Source organism: Falco biarmicus, chromosome 4 (assembly GCF_023638135.1).
Source record: "Falco biarmicus isolate bFalBia1 chromosome 4, bFalBia1.pri, whole genome shotgun sequence".
In the NCBI taxonomy this organism is placed as follows: domain Eukaryota; kingdom Metazoa; phylum Chordata; class Aves; order Falconiformes; family Falconidae; genus Falco; species Falco biarmicus.
In genome coordinates, this window is record NC_079291.1 from 45,964,090 (window position 1) to 45,985,195 (window position 21,106).

The 21,106-nt window shown below is 36.7% G+C and overlaps 1 protein-coding gene across 9 annotated transcripts in view; it reads right to left on the reverse strand.

Annotated features, from left to right (window-relative positions):
• Positions 1 to 21,106, reverse strand: part of ZNF438 (zinc finger protein 438) — a 57,741-nt gene that overhangs the window by 11,836 nt on the left and 24,799 nt on the right. For 5 of the 9 annotated variants that reach the window (XM_056334278.1, XM_056334270.1, XM_056334273.1 and 2 more), the window contains 3 exons: positions 12,472 to 12,695; positions 11,130 to 11,186; positions 1,143 to 1,247 (listed from right to left, as the gene is read on the reverse strand). In XM_056334278.1, coding sequence (XP_056190253.1) covers positions 1,143 to 1,247; positions 11,130 to 11,157 — 133 coding nt within the window. In that variant the 5' untranslated portion in view covers positions 11,158 to 11,186; positions 12,472 to 12,695. Of the gene's footprint in view, positions 1 to 1,142; positions 7,088 to 11,129; positions 11,187 to 12,471; positions 12,696 to 21,106 lie in introns of all 9 variants that reach the window. The other 4 variants (XM_056334272.1, XM_056334275.1, XM_056334277.1 and 1 more) reach the window with 4 other exon arrangements.

The window sequence follows — 21,106 nt, forward strand, 5'->3', positions numbered from 1 at the left end:
GGGAATTTTCAGTCAAGGGAGGCTCTGCAATAAGCATTTCTAAGGATGGTCCTGGGTTTTAGACAACATTCTTTCTGCAAGTCAGTCTACAGGTCCTTCAGCGGAATGCAGTATTTTTTCTTTCTCTAATACTTTCATTAAGAATAAAGGAAATAAATGAAAACATCAGATTTAATATCTGAATGATGTGAAGCTCATTTTCAGTTGCTATGTTCTCAGTCTTTCAAACAGGCATGGAGCTGGGGCATCAGGTAGACATAAATAATTATGCACAAAGTTACATCAAATGCAATTCAATCCATTTACTCTAAAAATCTCTGTTAAAATATTTACCATGCTAGCAAAAAGGTTACTATTACTTTTAATAAAAAGGTTACCATGCTAGTACCTGCAAGTATCAAATCACTGAGTAACCTGCAGGATGTAGTAAGCTTTCATCCCTTCTAAACAACCTTAAAATTGTAGAGGACTGGACAGTAATACCCCAATAAAAAAAATCAATGATGCATCAAAGTCTCTGACATAGCCATGCTGAGAAGAGTCCCCTGGAGGAAAGAAAGTCTTCCCATGGGGCTGCTGTTCATTCATGGTTCCCCTTCCTTCCTAAGTCATTCAAGTCTGCCCTACTCCAATCTGTTCTGCCTTCTTTTTATACCTCCTTCAGTCTGTTCCCTAGGTAAAGCACGTAACACTGCTGAACTCAGACCCTGTAAAAGGCATCAGATGTAATTTAATCTTCCCCATTAATCCGGTCTATTTTGAACATTAAAATAAACCACCAAAATTCCAGAAACCACGGCGTAATAGTGTTAACTTTTTATATAATCCTTGGAGGACGACCTCACTTGTGTAGGTATGTGTTTAATTTGTGTACGACTGGACAAGTGACAGAAAATAACACAAAAAAAAGGATTATCTTGTTTTGAAGGGAAAGGGAGAATACTGATGAAAAAGATTAATGAAATATCATTAATAAAATGCATGTTTACATTGCTGAGTCTTTTGCTGATTTTGAAAGGAAGAATATCTCTTCTGTGGGAAAGAAAAAAAAATGTACAGCTTTCTAACAGACAATACTACATTTATTTCTGTCAATGACAGTTAATTGTTCATTTTGCCAAATCTCCATACACACCAAATACCTGTGGATACTGTCTTTCCAGCACAAGTTTCTTGTTTTTGCTGACCCAGCATACTTTGTTGGACACAATGTTTCTCTGCAGGATTAGCATGCAAAAAAACACCACCTGCAAAAGTGCTTCAGTCAGTTATAAATAGATCCCAGGACAAAAAACACCCCAAAGAACCCCCAAAACCAACAAAAATCCAGAAAAAGGCAATAAAAACATTAATTTCCAGTTAATGCATTAAGAAAGCTACTGCTTTTTGCTCTTTGCCATTTTTCTCTCCTCAAAAAATGTTTTAAAATCTAATACATTACACAGCAAATGCAAGGTGATAGCTTAGTAATTGAGTAAAGCTGGTTAATGTGGTAAACAGATGGGATGCTTTAGCTTCAGTGTCATGGCAGACTGTCAACAGCACCAAAACAAAAATCTCAGGAAGATGAAGATTCAGTAGCTTTCGTGAGGCTTTTAAATAGAGGGAATACATTCTATGATGACTTACACTTTCCATAATCCCATGCAAACCACAGAACCGCAGATATTCTAGAAAATTGAATCTGGCCTTCTCGGTTCAAAACTAGTTTTGCCACATATCTATATGAGGTAAGCTTGGGCATAAAACCTACAAATCAGGAGTGCCCAACTCTATGCATTATAACAATTAATTTGCAGTTGTTTCTCTCTTTGCCTAATAATAACTACTTGGGTGGAATGTTCTGTTCTGGGTATTTGCCTCAGATAATTCTCTAAAATTAATTTCAACAGAAAATGCCTGCCATCCCCTGGTATGTCTGCATTTAAAAAAAAACAACAAAAAACCAGAAAAAAAAAGAATCTAGTAACACACCTGTGCATAGACAAAGACCTTGATATTTGACACAGCAATGTCTCTTTTGTCTGTGACAAGCTGCCCAAATCCGGCAAAGTTGTAAGCTCTTGGCACGTGTTCAACAGATACTTTAAGCAGCTAATTTTCCCAAGGATTACATTCTAGTGAACATGCTTTTGCTTCAGGCTGGGCTGCATTTTTCCTAAAACTATAGCTTTAGGTCCAAACACCCAAGTTAGAACAAAGGAATGGCCTCTCCTTGTCTCTTAACTGCTGAGCTGACAGTGTGGAAGAGAAACTAGGATATACAGAGGGCAAGCAGGAAAAGGACAAGAGAACTATAAACGAGACTTGGAAAGTGTCTAGGCCAAAGAGGGTGGGATATGGGAATTAAACGCAAACTTAAAATGGGTAACGAACATTACTATTACACGTGATTTGGAAAGGAGAAGCATTTAAGCCACAGGGATAATCTCATATCGTGCATTTCTTAGCTTTTTAGTACTTGATTATTTAAATAGTAATGTAATTATGTCTACATAGGAGTCCTTTTGTGGAATTAAAATAGCTTAGAAAATTAAACAATATAACAAAGCATTCTAATGCAGGACTGGAAAATCACAGTACATCATTCACACAAGCACTAAAATACAGAACGTACAAATATGCTTAGAAAAGATGTTCTGGTATACCACAGGAGGAAGGTAAAAACAGTTTGTTGGAATTCTAAAAGGGAATATTAGATCTTTTTAAAGCTATATATAATTAATTCTGATTTGAGCATCAATGGGGTTTTGCTAGTTGTGCACTAAGCTTTTTATCATTTAGAAAGTTCTTTGCTTGGAAGTCTGTGCAAGTTCATTATCTTAAGGGATTAGGAATATAACGCATTTCAAGAAATTCTGTGAGCAGTAAGATGCTTCCTGGATTCCTTAAATAGTCTCCAAAAGACTCTTAGCAGAAGAGAGCATTACAACAACAAAGCTACACAATAAAAATGTTTTTATTGACATTAACTGGACTCCCATTAAAGCAGACATTCAACCTTAAAATCCCTAGCAATGTTTTTCAGTGTGAAAATAAATTAAAACTATTTTTGACATAAACAGTTATTTTGGAGAGATAGCTTAATAATAACTTGTAATAATAATAACTTAATAGCAACTTGTAATCCAAGATCATGGATACATGGTTCATATTCAGGGAAGTTCTTCAGTTTCCTGTCTAATTCAGTCTTTTTTTCCCCCCACACATCCAAATTGCACTATCAATCACATATTGATAAATCCTGAAGTTTATACAGACCTACTTTTCATAAAATTAGTACCTAATATAATTGTGCAATAAAAAAGAAAGAATGGAGAAAAAGTATTAATCATCTCTACTGTTGGGTAACTCAGGATTCCCAATTTCCAAGATTGCTTCCTCTGTTTTCTGAAAGTACACATAGGAGTCGCTTCATTATCGTGCTATCATCTCTCTGGACTTCTGTAAAGCCTTTGACATGGCCTCCTACAACATTCTTCTCTCTAAATTGGAGGGATATGGATTTCATAGGTGGACTATGTGGAATTGGTTAGATGGCTGCATCCAGAAGGTAGTTATCAGTGGCTCAGTTTTCAGATGGGAGGTCAGTGACAAGCAGTGTCCCTCAGGGGTCCACATTGAGACCAGCACTGGTTAGTATCTTCACCAATGTCACAGACAGTGGGATCGAGTGCACCCTCAGCAAGTTGGCAGGCAACACCAAGCTGAGTCGTGCAGCTGCCATGCCTGAGGGACAGGTTATCATTTAGAGGGACCTGGACAACCTTGAGGAGTGGACCCATGTGAACCTCATGAGGTTCAACAAAGCCAAGTGCAAGGTCCTGCACCTGGGTGGGGGCAACCCCTGATACCAATACAGGCTGGGGGATGAAGGGATTGCGAGCAGCTTTGAGGAGAAGGACTTGGGGGTACTGGTAGATGAAAAGCTGGACATAGGCCAGCAATGTGTGCTTGCAGCCCAGAAACCCAACCGTATCTTGGGCTGCATCAAAAGAAGTGTGGCCAGCAGGCTGAGGGAGATGATTCTGCCCCTCTACTCCATGGTGGTGAGACCCCACCTGGAGTGCTGCGTCCAGCTCTGGAGTCCTCAGCACAGGGAAGACATGGACCTGTTGGAGCGGGTCCAGAGGAGGGCCACAAAAATGATCAGAGGGGTGCAGCACCTCCCCTACGAGGGAAGGCTGAGAGAGTCGGAGCTGTTCAGCCTGCAGAAGAGAAGGCTCTGGGAAGACCCTACTGCAGCCTTTCAATAATTAGAGGGGGCTTATAAGACTGAAGGGGACAGAATTTTTAATAGACCCTGTGGTGATAGGACAAGGGTTAATCGTTTTAAACTAAAAGAGGTTAGATTCAGACTAGACATAAGGAAGAATTTTTTTATGATGAGGGTGGTGAAACACTGGACCAGGTTGCCCAGAGGGGTGGTTAATGCCCCATCCCATCCCATCCCTGGAAACATTCCAGGTCAGATTGGATGGGGCTTTGAGCATCCTCATCTACTTGAAGCTGTCCCTGCTCATTGCAGAAGGGCTGGACTAGATGACCTATAAAGGTCCCTTCCAACCCACACTATTCTATGACTTTATGATTCTATTTAAGGTTTCTTTCTGCAATTAAGGCTTCTTTCTGACAACACAATCTCACCAGCATCTTGGCTCCAGTATCTTAAAAAGTCTAACATAAAACAACACCCATGCAAAAGCAGACCTGTTAAACAAAAGTTAACACATCAAGAAATCAAGGCATCTAAATAGCATAGTATCAGCATTAGCAACAATAACAATCTAAGACATCATTTTGCAATTATCACACATTTAGATTTCACATATCTCTGTACTGTCCCAACAGAAGTAACTTTTAAAATATGCATTAAATACTATTCCTATAGGGAATAACAAGTGGCCAACAGCTTTGAGGTAACCTTTTTGAATTGTAATATCAAATGTACTAGCTACATGTGGGTAAATCAATATTCAAAAAGCAACATCTTATATAGCATGTGGGCAATGCAAGGCTTAACACAACCTCCTATAAAAACAGCCACTTCTGTGCTACTGTATAAAGGAAGAAAGTCTTGGAAGTCTTACCTTACAGTCAAAATATACATATGTAAGAGATTTTTAAACACTCTTTTGCAATGAATATAAAATACATCTATTAGCACATCCAAGTGTTCTCTTAACACCTCTCATGCAGTGTTTATGAACTTTAAAAGATTTCGGTTTTTTTGAAGGCACAGTCTTTCAAGTTGTAAGCTACTCATTTCATATTAAGGTTAACATAATAAGTTTTAAGCAGATGAAAATATTTTCAGATCAAGAAATGAAAACTGACATAAACAGAACTAGACATAAAGCATCTGTAATCACTAATAACTCTGTCCACCTTTACAGCTGAAGACATCTCAGATTTTTCCCCACTATGGCAGTAAGAGAACTTAGGAATAAGGTTTATGCTGATAAATCTATGGGCTTGAGATAGTGCCTGGCCTCTGCAACCACACAAATCACTATTAAAGATTAAAACATTGGTTCTTTTCTCTCTGAGCACTGAACTCAGGTCTGAGAGAGACGGTTAGATAGATCATCAAAGACTCTCTTTCAGCTTCTATATGCCTCTATTAGTTTCAGCAATCAACCATGTTGAACTTCAAGTGGGCATTATCTAGAAACCATGCTGCTCCAACAGGACTCAGTTGAGTAGAATGGAAATTATTTCGGTATCACTGCAAATCCAGTGTTCTATTTCCATAGGTTTTGCCCAGTCATTCTGTTCCCTAGAGGACACCATCCCTGGAGATTTGCAAAGCAAGGCCTCAGTGACTCAGCCACTTGGGGGAACTAATTGTTCAGAAAATAGCTGAAGGGAGGTGACGGAACCACTGGTCACAAACTCATAATTCATAAACCTTCAATGGCATTGCAAATACAAATTAGGCACTTTAGAAGGTGGGGATAAACAGAAGATTCAAAAGAAAAGATTGCAATTGCATTTTTAAAAATTCTTCTCTGGGAGAACTGCCAGCTGATATTTATTTTAGTGAGCTTCAAGAAGGATACGGACCTGAACAGTAAATTCATTCACTGTAAAGTCTATGTCTATATAAAGTCCTTTTTAAAAGGTCTATCAAGATCACATTAACCTGGACAAAATCTTGATATGCCTAATGTAAGTGGTAATTAATAGACTTATTTTTTCCTTAAGTACAGGAAACAATAATGACCAAGTCTGCTACAAAAACGAAGGCAGAATTCTTCAGAAACTATGCAGCACAAATAGGTCAAGTAGAACCATTTTATGAATATATCATAAGCATTTTCTAACTAGATTCTTGCCCCCCTTTCAAACAAGCTGAGAACAGAAGCTATCTTTGTTTCACTGAGAGTCAACCCTCTTCCCTTCCCTCCATGGGAGAGAAAACACGTATGTCTGACTGCAGTAAGGGAATTATGCCTCTTAGTCCGAAAATTTATTTTTTGTAAACACTGATGTGCAAGTAGAGAGCACAACAGAAGAGAAAAACTGTTATTCTGTTTTCTAGAGTATCATTTCTTTTTGGTGAAAATTAGAGCACTTTCTTTCTGAAGAGAGCCTGTATACAACAGAAAACAAAGAAATAATTCACCACTTTGGCTCAATAAAGCAAGTATATTTTACTTGAGGCATTGAAAACATCTGTATGGTGACTTCTGTAGTACAAACCTTGGAAAGTACTCCCTCACTGAAGATGAGCAGAGGATCAGAAGACGGTCAGTCTTGGCCTGGCCTATTTTGAGTCTTCCAGTATGAACTATACACAGGGTGTATCATTCCCCAAAGAAAGAGAGCCAGAATACAGAACACATTATTGGATTTAGATGATAGTTGGGAGAGTATTTTCTGAGGGATTTTTTAAACAGCTCATTTCTCTTGAAAATGACCTAAGTGATCCAACTTTTGAATGGGGAACCTCTATCCCGGGTTTTTTTTTGCTCAAGCTGTTCCACCTTTTCCTTCTTCATGACCCAAATTTCTTCAAAAAAGGACTCTGCAGCTCTGGCTGAGATATGCAAAACTTCGTCACCTGTAGACAATTCCACTACAGCTTAAAACAAAAGTAAAGATTAGAGGATCTCCACAGTACTTCAAATAGATACGTGCATTTTTTCAAAGACAGACACAGCCCTGTGTAGCATAAGAAAACTAAAACATCTTCACAAAGACTATGGTCCTGGCTAGGAAGACATTAGCTTTCAGAACATATAAAATTATCACCTACTGCTGAATCTGAACATACCTAGGCCTTTCTAGCAGTAGGATGTAGCAGAAAACAATTTAAATTACAGTATCTAAATGTTTTTCCTCCCCCTGTGCATAATTACAATTATTTGCAATGCTTATTGGTATTGCTAAGCTTGGCTGCGCTAGCCACTTATTGTTAAAAGGTAGCACCGGTTCTCAAAAGAAGGTCCTGGATGTGCTGTAAGGGAACTGACTGAATACACGGCTGATAAATGATCTATCAGCAAACACTTCTAATGGGTGCCAGCATAGGAGGGAATGAAAACAGGAATGTGCTCAACAGGAATGCAGGCCATAGATGATACCCCTAACTTGCCGTGTGCTGAAATATCAGTACGTCTCTAATTAAATTCACGTGTTTCTGGCGCGTGCTGGCAGACAAAGAGCCCCTTGGCGCGGAGTCCAGCAGGGGGAGTCGGGCGCCCGTCACCGCTGCCTCTGGCCGCGCCGGAGCCGGGCAGCCTCGCCGAGGCGGGGACGGCCGCGCCGGGGCACGGTCTGGTCCTTCCTTGACGTGCCAGCTCAGCTGACATCTGTGACTCACGTCAATTACCCTACAGTAATTTTCAAACAACAAAAAGGCTAAACGATCTGTCTCTTAATTCTGCAACGCTGGAGACGGCCTCTGTTGAAAAATCCCCTAAGTCATGAAATCTTTCACAGCGCTGCATGCAACCTCTGAACGGCTTCACGTTCAGATATGAAAATACCTTTGCAAACTTCACAGTCAATTAAATGTTTTGTATAAGCTTGAGAACATCTTCAAGCAAAGCAGCTGAGCCTTAGCTTTCTGTTAAAAGTAATTACTTCTATTAAACTATTTAGTATCTTTTATATAGCTGCAGTACAATTTTTGTGCAAGAGTGGGGGTGTTTTTTTAATCCTTTACTGATTTTGTGTTGATCTAGTTAATGCCCCAAATAACACATCCATATTACTAAAAACATCAGTATTTATAACAGATGTTCTTCTTTTGGCAGACATCTGAAAATGAAGCGCTGTTACAAACATATTTTCCCATCCCAAGCAATACCCTGAAATCTTTGTCAAACTTTCTCACCTTCATCATTGCTCAGCTCATCACACAAACCATCTGCATAAATAAAGATGTAAGCATCTGCCGTATGGCAAATGGTCTCAGGGGCAGATGTTTTTATCCTTGCATTCATGTCACTGGCTTGGATACGTTATTTGAACAGATGTACACAATCTGAAAGTGTCATGTCCCACAGTGAAATGTCTCCAACTGCTTTCTATCAAAGTACATAAATGCTATTTGCACCTGCATTTATGTTAATGATATAAAGGCAGCAGGGGTTCCAGCAAAGTGAGAGTTGATGCTAAGGAACACATTTACATGGCTAATTGAAGTTTGAGATCTCCCAGCACCAAATGACCGGTACTAACATGGATACAAAATGTACTAAACTATACAATGAGTTTTTAAAGAACTGTATGATTTTTTAAAAAATGAGAATAAATATACTCAAGGAGCAAAACTATGATTTCAGCCTGTGATATATTTTTCCACTGTATATTTTAAAAAGATAAAAAAAGTATGAAATAAATTCCTAAATAAACTGGCACAGCCTTTTATTTTGCACAATAATTGTATAAGGTACGCAATTATTTCATGTTAGAGTCATCTTAACAAAAATGTTTTAGAAATCTGACAGTGCCAAAGGTATTTCAATTCCTTAAGGCATGCTGGTGTTTTATGTCATTATGGAGCACCATAAAAAAACCCAGCACTTGCTTAACAGCGAATATTAGCTTGAGTATGAGTGACAGAACATGATTCTTCCATGATAATTTCATAATTCCTAGGAAAAAATTGTGATCTCAGTAATTAAATATTTCACATTATTCAGAAAAGTACATCTGAACACAGAGCAACAATTGCTCGTTATACAAATGATAATCACCTTTCTCATAAAATATTTTAAATTGATAACAATATAGATGCCCTGAAGGAGTAAGTCTCAAATTACAGAACAGAAAATACATGCTATGACATGACAAATGGCAGCAGTGAAGGGTTTATGCTGTCACTCAACTTGCACTAACCATTACTTCCATACTTCACTGAAAAATAACAAGCACTTTCAAAGTATAGAAAGACTGACAAAAATGCTATAGTGAATGGAACTGATGGATAGGTTCTACTTCCAATACCATTTATTTTCAATCCTTATATTTGTAAGAAATGTACAAATGTCATAGTTGTACATAAATCATTATAAATTGCTAATAGCCTCAATATTTTCCAAATGCCATAACACATTTAAAGTGACACCTGATATGAGGACAAAAAAGAGTGATAGCAAATGAATAAATATATATACTGAGACTAGTATATTTGTAGAATACCACGATTTCACTCTACTATAGCTCCTTGTCACAATCTGGTTATGATTTCTAACATGAACCCTCCCTTCCAAAGTTTACAGCATGGATGTCACTTAAAATTCACTCTGGGTGCAAGCTGATTAACAGGATACTACTGACTGGAATGGATTTTTGTTTAGGAAAAAAAAAAAGTCTTTAAAAAAACTCAAAGCAAATGATTCATCAGTTTTAATTTTGCAAACAGCTTCACAGTCTATATTCTCCTCTTATTATTCAGAAATGGTGTTAATGTAAAGATAACACATTCCACTTGACTGTAACAGTGGTCAAATTCCTATTTAAAGGAAAACTCGTATTTAAAGGCTTAAAAGCCTCAATTTAATTTAAGTATTTCAGTCATAAGCTTATGGACGTAGAGCACACTGCAAGGTGGATAGCTTTACACAACAGCAAGTACTGTCTCCCTTGAAAGAATAGTCCCATTAGACCCAGAACTCATCAACTAAGATCAATTTGCATGACATCCTTCTGGAATAGCTTCCTCAGATTTATTACAGTACCATAAAAATACTCAGTCTTCACAAAACAGGTAAAGTATAAACTTACATGACAGTAAAAGCTCAAGGCTTCAAGTTAAGTAATATATAGTGCTTTCCTTAATTAACATAAGTACTGACAATGGAAACTTAACTGACAACCTGCAATGGTTCTGAAAGGTCCATTACAGCTTATGTCATATCCATCAACCATTCACTCACATCTAAGAAGTATCATTAAAAATGACATTCAAGTTAAAAATCCTATTTAAACATTAGCATTGTGACACAGATCAAAAGGGAAAGGAAATTAAAGTTACGGCTACAGATTTAGAGGCTTGGGAATACATAGTTGCAGTCCAAATATCCTTACTAATAATGGTGGGGAAAATTCAAGACACTAACCCTACTGAAAACTAAATCAACAAAAGAATACTTTTGAAGAGAGAAAACATAGAAGAACAGAGTTAAAAAATGTTAGTGTAAGGATATAAATGCTGGAGAAAAGGCACTTAAAATCTAAAAATCTAAGTTTATATTTAGAAATATACTTATTTTATTGTTTGTGCTAGTCTTGTAGTCTTAACTTGCAATTAGATTTGACCCCAAGTTATATGAGGGTCAAATATGACAACGATTTTCAATTATATGAGGACTAAAATATAGTAATAAGCCCTTAACACTTCATTCTGCTGAATCAAACAAGAAGCAAATTTATACATTTCAAGTTTCAACTATAGATGGTAACAGTAATTAGCAATGTCTTAAGAAAATAATTTTAGCTATTGCGATTGTTTAAAGTGGTAAATGCGACAGTATAATGGCTTTTTTTTAAAAACCATATTAGAGTAGAATAGTAGACAATTTATACAGTGATTTATTAATGATGATGAAATTTCTTCCATGTTTTGATTCACAAGTATCTTATTTCTCAAAAAAAGTATAGAAAGTATACTATACCTGCAGAAAAAGTTAAAGGATTCTGCATTATGCCTTTTAGTAGTTAGAATGATGTTCCTGGGAAGAAGAAATACAGATATTTAGAAGTTCTGATAGCTTTTCAGAAACTAAATATAAATAAATAAATAAATAAAAACAGAATAGCAGCAATAGTTTTCCCAAATTATATTTCAGAATGGATCCCAGTATGCCCATACCTCATGCAAAAATACCACCAGATTTTTAAACCAAGCCTTTCTCTGGATCACACAACTAACTGAGGCTTTTTGTAATTGAAACCCCCTGTTAAAGCCAGAAAAAAGGACATGTCATGAATTCCAATATGACAATATTTGGGGTTAAGGAATCATTTTCTTTCAAAAATGTGACTGTATGGATCCTATATAACTGACTGACAATCAGAATCTTCCATGGATGCTACAATGAAGATACTCGATTGCATTTGTGAAGCAAATATTACACTGCCACCTCTCCTGAATTTAACAGTGGTATTTATCACAAAATCTGATGCATAATCTTTGACATAAAATGGCATTACATCAAGTGGCTGCTCAGTAACTTAAAAGCTGGCCATTTCTTTCCAGTGCAGTCAGAGTGTGTTGCTCAAGCTTTGGTAAAACACAATTCAACAGTCAAGTAAGAAAGACACAGTATAATATGACAATGACAATACAAAATTGTGTTATTATCCACTTAGATTTTGTTTATCATAAAATGGTTTAGCTTTTGGAATGGATGCATAATTACTTCATTCGGCTGACCACCACTGACATGTTAGAAGTCACACTGGGTATAGAACTATCATTCTCCTGATGCAGTTGGAGGCTTTGGGAAGGTAACAGAAGAGTCCACTGACTGACACAGATGGGACTCCAACTACTTGGGGGTTTACTTGGATCTAGGCTTTCATACCAGTGCTATCAATAACATTTCCCATGAGCAGAGCCAGCTGGAGTTTACTTACTTTCCTGGCCAACTTAACAGCCAGTAGAATCTTACACAAAGAATATTCCAGACATGCACTCAAGAGCCCCCTTCTGAGCACATGAAGCACTAAAGGATTGGTTTTGGACAAACGTAAAAATAGTTAGGGCAAATTCTGATGCAACTGCCAAACACAAAAGTAAGTCTTGAACATGTTTCTTTACTATCATGCAAATGACTCTCAAAAAGCAACGGTGATCTTCCAAGAAGGAGATGGTTCTATGGGCAGCAGTAAAGTACAAAAGAGCCAAAACCAATCCCACTTCCAGGAAGTTGAACACCAAAGCATAAAAGGAAATTGAGTGTGGCTGCTGTGAGGAGACCTCTCACACAGCAGACAGGTGAGGCTTTTTGGTACCTGTATCTTCTATGCTGAGCCATAGGTAATAAGACGTATGTCACAGCACCTCCTGGCAGAGGCTTGCCGATGGTATCAGCAGATCCCAGGCTGCCTCAAAGAGCCTCTGTCCGTGGTACTTAAGCAGTCAACCTCTGATCCCTCAGACCCAGGATACAAACATACGTCGGCTCATCTACATGTAGTTTCATGTTGTGGTGACATATAGAAAACTCCCTCGTAACCTACAAGAAGAGAACAGATCACATTGATGTAATTTTGGAATTGCAAAACACTTCTAGGAATCAGCATGGATTTTCAACTTGTCACCCACAGTGCAAAGCATCCTTCTTTAAGGCCATGTTGCTCAACAAGGTATTTTTACAGGATCAAACTCAGAAATTTTTTTCCACTTTAGAATATCCAACACTTGAAAACATACTGAAGTAGTTACAGCAATGAGTATTCTTGTAAAAACAATGTAAGAAATGGTGTTCAAATGAAAATTCTCAAAATTAATATTCAGAAGTCACTTACAGATTTTAATGATCCCTCCCAGTTGTAGGGAGCATTAGATCATTTCAGAGGGTGCCTCACTTACAGTTACTAATTCTTCTTAGAATTATAGCAAGTAAACCAGACTTCAGGATACAGATCAATAATTCTTAAAATATCATGTGGAAATACAAGCTCTACATCTTCCTCTGAGCATTCACAAACCCTAACACTAGGACAGAAAACTGGACCATATAAATCCAAACATTCTGCAGAGGTATTTCTGGTTTGAATTCAACCCTAAATACAGTAAGATAATGGTCTTGATCTAGAAAATACAGTACTTATTTGACAGGCTAGTATATTGATCTGCTATTGTTAACTAATAAAAAAAAAAAAGTGTCATTTGTAATTTCTCAAATTAACTTTTTATCTTCTAGCCATTCATTAATTATTTTTTTTTATTGTTGTTACACCAAAGAACCTTTCACCATCCTTTATTTTTGCAGATATTTAATCAAGTAACCTTCCCTTTTGGAAACTGAACAGCTCAAGACTTTGAAGTCAGCGCAAGATTCTTCTTATCACCCCTTCAGATTCTTCTATCCATCATTAATATGTATGACTGTATTAAAGCATGTTTTCTTTGAATACAAACACAAAGCAAACCACGTAACTTTGTCCTGTCTACATTTTGCACTGTTTTCGAAATTATCAACAATGATACTGTCTTTTTGACCACTGTCTATTCTTAGGACCAGTCCCACCACAACTTCACTAGAAGTACAACTATTGGTGTTCCTTTCTCATTTCTGACATCTTTCAGCTATGCTCTAACAAGATTAGCAGATACTTAATATCTACATACATTCGATGCATGTCCTAAACAAAGTGCAGCCTTATCAAAAAGTTCTGAAATTGTGAATCAAGGCACAGTACAGAAGTTGAAGGATGTAACATCTATAAAGTTAACTATACCTGTTCTCAGCGGAATTATATTTTTTTTTTCATTTGACTATAAATCTGGCTTGTCATGACTACTTCCCATAAAAAGCCACGTTCATGTTCAAAAAAGAGCCAACCTTAGAAATTATTAGCTAAATTCTCATATCCAGAACAAATTTTAGGTCGGACACCACTAATAATTCAGGATGTCCCTTTGTTTTTATTGAGCACTGAGAAGGCAAACATTCTTACAGTCTTCTTTGGTTATATTTGAGCCCAATACTGGTTCCTTCCAAATACAGAAGATGATACTGACTATTTCTATCTGGCATTATCATAATTCTTTCTCCAAAGAGCCTTCCCAATGATACAACTTCTAAAATTCTATATAATCTTAAAATCTGTCTTGCTCAGTTCTCTACCACAGGACAATAAATAAAATCATTCAAGGCACAGTACTCCAGAACTCAAAACAGTTCTCTTGAAGTCTGCTGCTGAAAGCTCAAAGATGGGGTCTATTACAAGAATTTCAAGCAAAGTAGACAAAATTAAAAAGTGAAATTTATCTTAATGCCACAAAATAATCCCTATCATGCCTGTACTTCTCCTTATGCTGCCACAGAATGAAAAGATAAATGATTTCCAACTAGAAGAAAAACTATCAAATAAACTGGAAAAAGAATACACTGCAAATTGGTCTTAAACAACAGAATGAAGCACAGCACATACATGTAATAATTCAAAAGCAATTTTCACAGAAAGATACCCATAGGACTTTTATATGAAATTGGTGTCCTGATAGACAGACTGAATCTGAATATCAGGTGAACCCAATTAACCTAATTTGATGCTTGTCCATACTAAGACATTTATTTCAGATGTTACACAAAATCCTTTAGGATACTACACAATAAATGACAAACAGGCTGTAAAGGTTATGACATTAATTTTACTGTCATTCTCATGCTTTAAGCAGACATCAAAACTAAAAATCGCATCCTCTGGGAAAGAACTATCTGAAAGTAATTATAGTACTTATTATCATAACAGTATTAAACTAAACCACTACGACCCTAACTGAATTTATTTTTGGTACTTTTGTTAAAAGAAGAAGGCTTCTCAATGGCAACTGCACCTTATAATGTAGTGAACATTAGTTCAGGTACTGGAAGAAAGCATTAAATCAAATCTTAGTATTTCATATTAAGCTTAATTATGAATTTTGGTCTAAAACTAAGCATGCAGAGAAGTGTTAGTCAAATATTATTACATCATTTCATTTCAAAAGGAAAACATTCAGCTAAAAAGAAAAATTAAAGTTTTGAAAAGACGTTCTTCTGACAGAAGCCCATGAACATCCATTTATATTTCAAAAGCAATTTTATTGGCTTAATTTTTCACACCTGTTCTTTCACATACTGTGCCATCTTGTAAATGACAGTGCCATGCAAACATTTCCCAAAATGTAGAAACATTTCAAATGAAACCAAGTTTCCCAAAAAACATGAATGAATCATATCAGCATAACTTCCAGTAAAGTTCGCAAAACCCATTGGTATTTAAAGGCCGAGACAGACTTGAAACACAAGATTGAAACATTGCAGCTATGCAAAAATACTGAGGAAGGTAAAAGTGACAAAGACAGACTAGTGTAACACACAAAAGCATTTGTTCAAGCAAGTATATTTGCCAAAAGCCTGCAGTGCTTGGCTACTTTATAAAATCAAGCACAAGGCATTAAGCCAATTTGTTTAAAAAATAAAAAACCCTGCAAAACCCCAAACCCCAATGACCAAGCAATAGCCGATTTGCATTTCTAAAAACCTGCAAAAAAAATATCTGCATTTCACCATCCAAATCTTTAGTCTCAAAAGTCTGATTTATTCTTACTCAGGGTTTTCTGTTTTAAATAATATTTTCACACTAGGATTCCATCTTACATCAGCAGATCCTCATCCTCCTATTCTATATCCAGAAAAATGCACATAGTCACAAACAACAGCTTTCTTACATTAAAAATTGCATACTGCTTATGCTTCCACACTTAGGTAATTAAGCAGGGAGAAGCGTGTGACCATGGCAGAATTTTTTTGGCTGAGCCCATTAGGTGACTTCAGCACACAGCCAAAAAGAAATAGAAGCCTCATTGCAGCTGGTCACTTTTCCCAGTACAAACCCAGCAGAACCTAAAACCCAGGCTATTTTTAAATTTTTGGTCATCCTATGAGATGGACCAGTCCAAGTGCATTTCCTGAACTTCAAGCCTTACATGCACTGAATGCCACAGTGGCAATCCTGGACAAAAATTCTTCCCCTCATACTCTGTTAGGTGATGTATAGAATGGTTGGCTGGCATGCCCGCACTATGCCCATCTGTCAGAGTGGAACTGTGCCTACACGACAGGTTCTATGCTACTTTCAGTAACATGTTGCTGATAATGAAAGCTTATTTATGAAACAACACAGGGCAACTTCAAGTTTGACTTGAAATTAAAAGCAAATGAAAAGTGATTGCTTTTCATGAGGAGATAAATCTTTTGATATTAACTTCTAAGGTTTTTCAATTCTATGAAAAAAGACTAGCGCGCACACTGCAAGAAATGAGGATGTTCCACACATTTTCTACTGTTGCACATAACCCAGCATACAGTCTCAGTACTTCTTGTTTTACAACTCTAAGTATCTCCAAGAGAGCAAATTCAAGGACCTGCAAAAAAATTTATAAAAGCTAAGGTTCTCCAAAGTACACCTGGGAGAAGAGAAGGTTAAGGAGCAATATGGATTCTTCATTTTACAAAGTCTAAATGTATTAAATTGTAGTTGAGCAGTTTTTACAACAATGTATTAAATTGTAGTTGAGCAGTTTTTACAACTGTAAATAATCCCAACTATTTTCCATTTGAGAAAACAACTCCATTCTGAAGAACTAAAAAAAGAAGAGCAAGGAACAGCACGGTTGCTACTATACCTAATATTAGACAATTCGTAGAATGCCAAAAAAGCCCATCTTTTTTTTTCCAAATTTCAAATTTGAAATGACAGATTGTCATTTTGTTTTCCTTAGTAAATACCTTCTCAGTAGTACTGTTTTGAATTCCACAAATTGGAGTCCTGTATAAGTTCCACATCTGTATTAGACATTTTTGCTATTATTCTGTATTAAAAGGTCAAAGCTTCGGATTTTAAAATACAGTCTTGGATCTTACCATTGTGAAAGTAACTGTGAAATGATGAACCAGTACAAATTGCTACATTTTTTTCTGGATTTTAAGGGCAGCTGGAAACAATAATTCTGGAAAATACAAACTACTCATTTAATTTTTATAAGACACTACATGAAATCTATGTTGTTAATAGTTCTTACAATTTAAATTCAAATTCATTCAGTATTTTTACAAAACCCCAGAAAAAGAAACATCTAAAACTCTTACTTGGCAATGACTACTCTAAAATTTATTTCAAAATTCAAACTGTGTAATTCCTTCTATTCCTGTTCCACCTCACCTGCCATGTTATCCTGGTCCTAAACTAAGCATTAATTTATTGCCAGGATCCAGGCTGCTCAGAAGTTTTGCCACGTTTCTCAACAATGCAGTTTTATAAGACAGAATCTATACATCCTACAAATCTGTTAGCAATATGTAATGTCATTCATAGTGGAACTGCAGTACACCATTATGATTTTTAGTTTGCAATGCCTGATTAAATTGTGAGACTTTTTTATTTTGCTGTTGTTCATAATTAATGACCGCTTTTGTCTAATAAGGACAGAACACATTATTTATCTTTCATTATGTATCTGCTGCAGTACATTAGCTTTCTTTCCAGATAAATAATATCACAAATACTAAAGAGAGATTTCATTGCAGTTATATTAAAACCTCATAGCATCAGAGAAACATCTGCAATTGTGTACGCAGCTATTCCCATAATCATTCACGTTGGCAGGGACTGTGCTAGGTCATGCCATCCAACTTCCCGGCTTAAAGCAGGGTCAACACTGGACTTAGGGCTTTGTCCACATGCATCTTGAAACCCTCCAACCTCAACAAATGCCTTTCAAAAATCAAATTATATTTACCACTTGACAACAAAGGATAGCCTGAAAAATCACGGAAACATTGGGTCCATGTACATGGGACAGATGGTTCCAGCAATTCCTGCTGCAATGTTCTTACCACACTACAGATTTAGCTAAAAAGGTACTCAAAAAAACCCTTCCTTGTACATTACTTGCTTTTTTTCCATCTTCCTCAACTTTGACATTTGAGGAATAAGCTATTACTGGTAGCGTAATGACAATTTTCCGGTGAAAATGAAGTTTTAGCATTCTGTTAATTATCAGTTTAGACTACAGAAATAACCAGCCAGGACTGCAATGCTGAAAGGAAAGCAAGTGTTCTATGTTCTTAATGTGGTAGTCCTAACATATTTTTGAGATATTTAATACCTCAGAACTCACACAATCAAATGTATTTGAATGTCTCAGGTAACACAGCCCCAGAAATTCCATTAATGATTTAAGGATTAAGACAAGAGTATGACACACTTACTTGCACAATCTGACTGACTTAAGTTTGACATGTGGCACTAAAGTCTTCTCAGAATCATAGCTGACCCTTACATTACGTAACGACTAAATAAAAAACAATCAATCCCGCTTAATCACTTCTTCTATTTTGACTATGGTATTTTGGGTTATTTGGACATTAATCTGAATCCCTCAGATAAAACTTACCGTGTCATTCAGGAAGGATTCTGTACAGGGGTTTTATTAGTTTCATAAAGTCTGGGCATGTTGTTAACATTGGACTTAGAAGAAAGCTAGTCAACATAAACAAAAAGCAAGAAGACAAAAAGAAAAATCACTCCAAACTTCACAAAGGGAATTGCCTTTGCAATACTGACTCAAATAATGGAATTATTTCTGACTTCACAGCTGCAAACTTGGGTGTAATACTAAATTTTGCCATGGTGCTAAATAAGTAAAGTGAGCATCATCTACAGTTGTTTCTGTAAGAATTTGTCTTTAGAAGTCTGCTTTCAGTCAGAAAGCTACATTCTGACATCTATAATGTTTGTACAGCAAAATCCCTCATACAAAAAACATACTGCATTTTAAAAAAGTTACTTCAATGTGTCTTATTAACAGACTCAAGCAAAACAAGCATTCAAGAACAGAAAAATAAATGAATGAATAAATAAATAAAAGGAACTTACTATTACATGGCATAAAGGACAAAGCGGGAAGGGAAACCTTCAACTGCCCGATCAAGCAATAAATGATGTAGGCCAATATAGTATTGTATATGTTAATGTAAATTACTATTTTTATCTTCGTATATTTTTATTTTTTTATATTTTTTATATATACAGGATGTTAAAATTCAAATCGCCTATCAACTAACGACTTTTAAGAGAACATCCCTCACAAGGGGGTTCACCTGTAACACATACATTTCTAAGGCCGAAGGTAAAGAAACAAGGAAGAAAAAAAGGGTATTAGTGCCAAAAAAACCCTAACGCCACCCAATGCCTAAGACCAATCAAAGCAAACTAGATTCTAAGGCCTAATTTCTCTCAACCAAAAAAGCTCTTAATACAAATTATACACTGAAATATTTAGTTTCTTACATTTAAGGAAAAAGACCTAGTTTCTTCAGCTGAACTCAAAAATAACCTGTACATTCTGCAGAATAAGAATTCACAACTGTTGTAAGACACAGCTGGTCCTTGCATATTGCCCTGTACTAAAAAATATACCAGATAACTAATCAGATGTTGTACCAAGAACTTTTTCAACGGGTTTGGGGCTACACTGATTCTGCCCCCAAACTCTGCCTCTAACATTGATAACCTAGGCTGTGTTTCAGGGCTAAGGACCTTTTCTTCTGGATAGCTAGACATAGAAAAAATTATTTCATTTTCTTCATCTTCACTCTCACTGATCTGCTCTTCCTACTCCTCCTCCCGCTCTTCCACTGTCCATGCTTGCTTAAGCTGCACATTCTCATGAGTAAGGTGTCTCTGTTCCCCAAGAACTTCAGCATACTCATAAATCTGAGCTTCCAGGAACGCAAGATCTTTATTTCTTTCAGTGTCTCTTTTGCTTCCTTTTGTCTTTAGATTCTTAGCAAACAGGGAAGGATCAAGTGCTTCTAGAGATTTGCCTTTAGTGCTAAAAAGTCTCTGAGCACGCTCTTCCAGAGTCCTGCCACTTAGTCCCAGGGCCAGTAAAGGTGATTTTAACCTGTCCAGTCCCAGGGAGGCCAATTCCTCCCAAGAGGAAAATGCTGAGAGGTCCAGGTGGGCTCCAGCATGAGTGAGAGCTTTTTTAAAGTACACTTTAAGGACACATATACTTGTAAAACCAGAGATGTAACCAGTTGGATTTTCTTAATGATGCTGAACATTGAAAACATTGCCCAACTATGAATTATATCCTGTGTTTCCCAAATATGATCCTATGCACCACAAAGTTGAGAAAGGAATATGTACTTAACAGGTCACACTTAAAAATCCATAAAAATCTAATGACTGGTGTAAGTAACTGAAATCCTATATGACTTCCACATTTACTGCCTCCGAAGCATACAATAAACAGTTCTACACTGAAAGAATCATCAGATATTAAGTTTACAAATTAGAACATAGTCTCACTGAAAGATCCTCCTAAAACACAGAGTTCCAGACTTAGTGCAAAAATGAAAAGGTCACATTTTATATAAATTCTGCCACAGCAAGTACCTTACGTTTTAAAGAACACTGCATAAATTTTATACTTGTCGATAAAAAGAATTCCCAATACACAGTCAAATTTAGCTTGCAAAATTAAGGGCAGTTCAACTTCCACAGCCCAAGTGGACTACAGCTGTAGAACCCTTGTGATAACTGCAGCAAGAGAAGCCATCGCCCAGCTGTGTGCTGAGCACATGCAGAGGAGGCATCCTCCTCCCTCCCTGCTGCTGCTGTGCCCTAACTATTTCATACAAACCCCAGCAGAGAAGTTCAGCTGTTCACCCACATTCTTTGCTCAGTCACATCCCTCTCATTTTCTGGGAAAGGGCTGTTAATGCTTCAATGGATTCTCCTGCACCGAATGTCCCAGTTCCCTGGTTGGGAGCTCCTGGAGATCTGACCCAATTGACAAAGGAACTGCTGGGCCAAAGTGACTGGTATATAATTTAAGAGTGATCAGAACATAACAAAGTATATT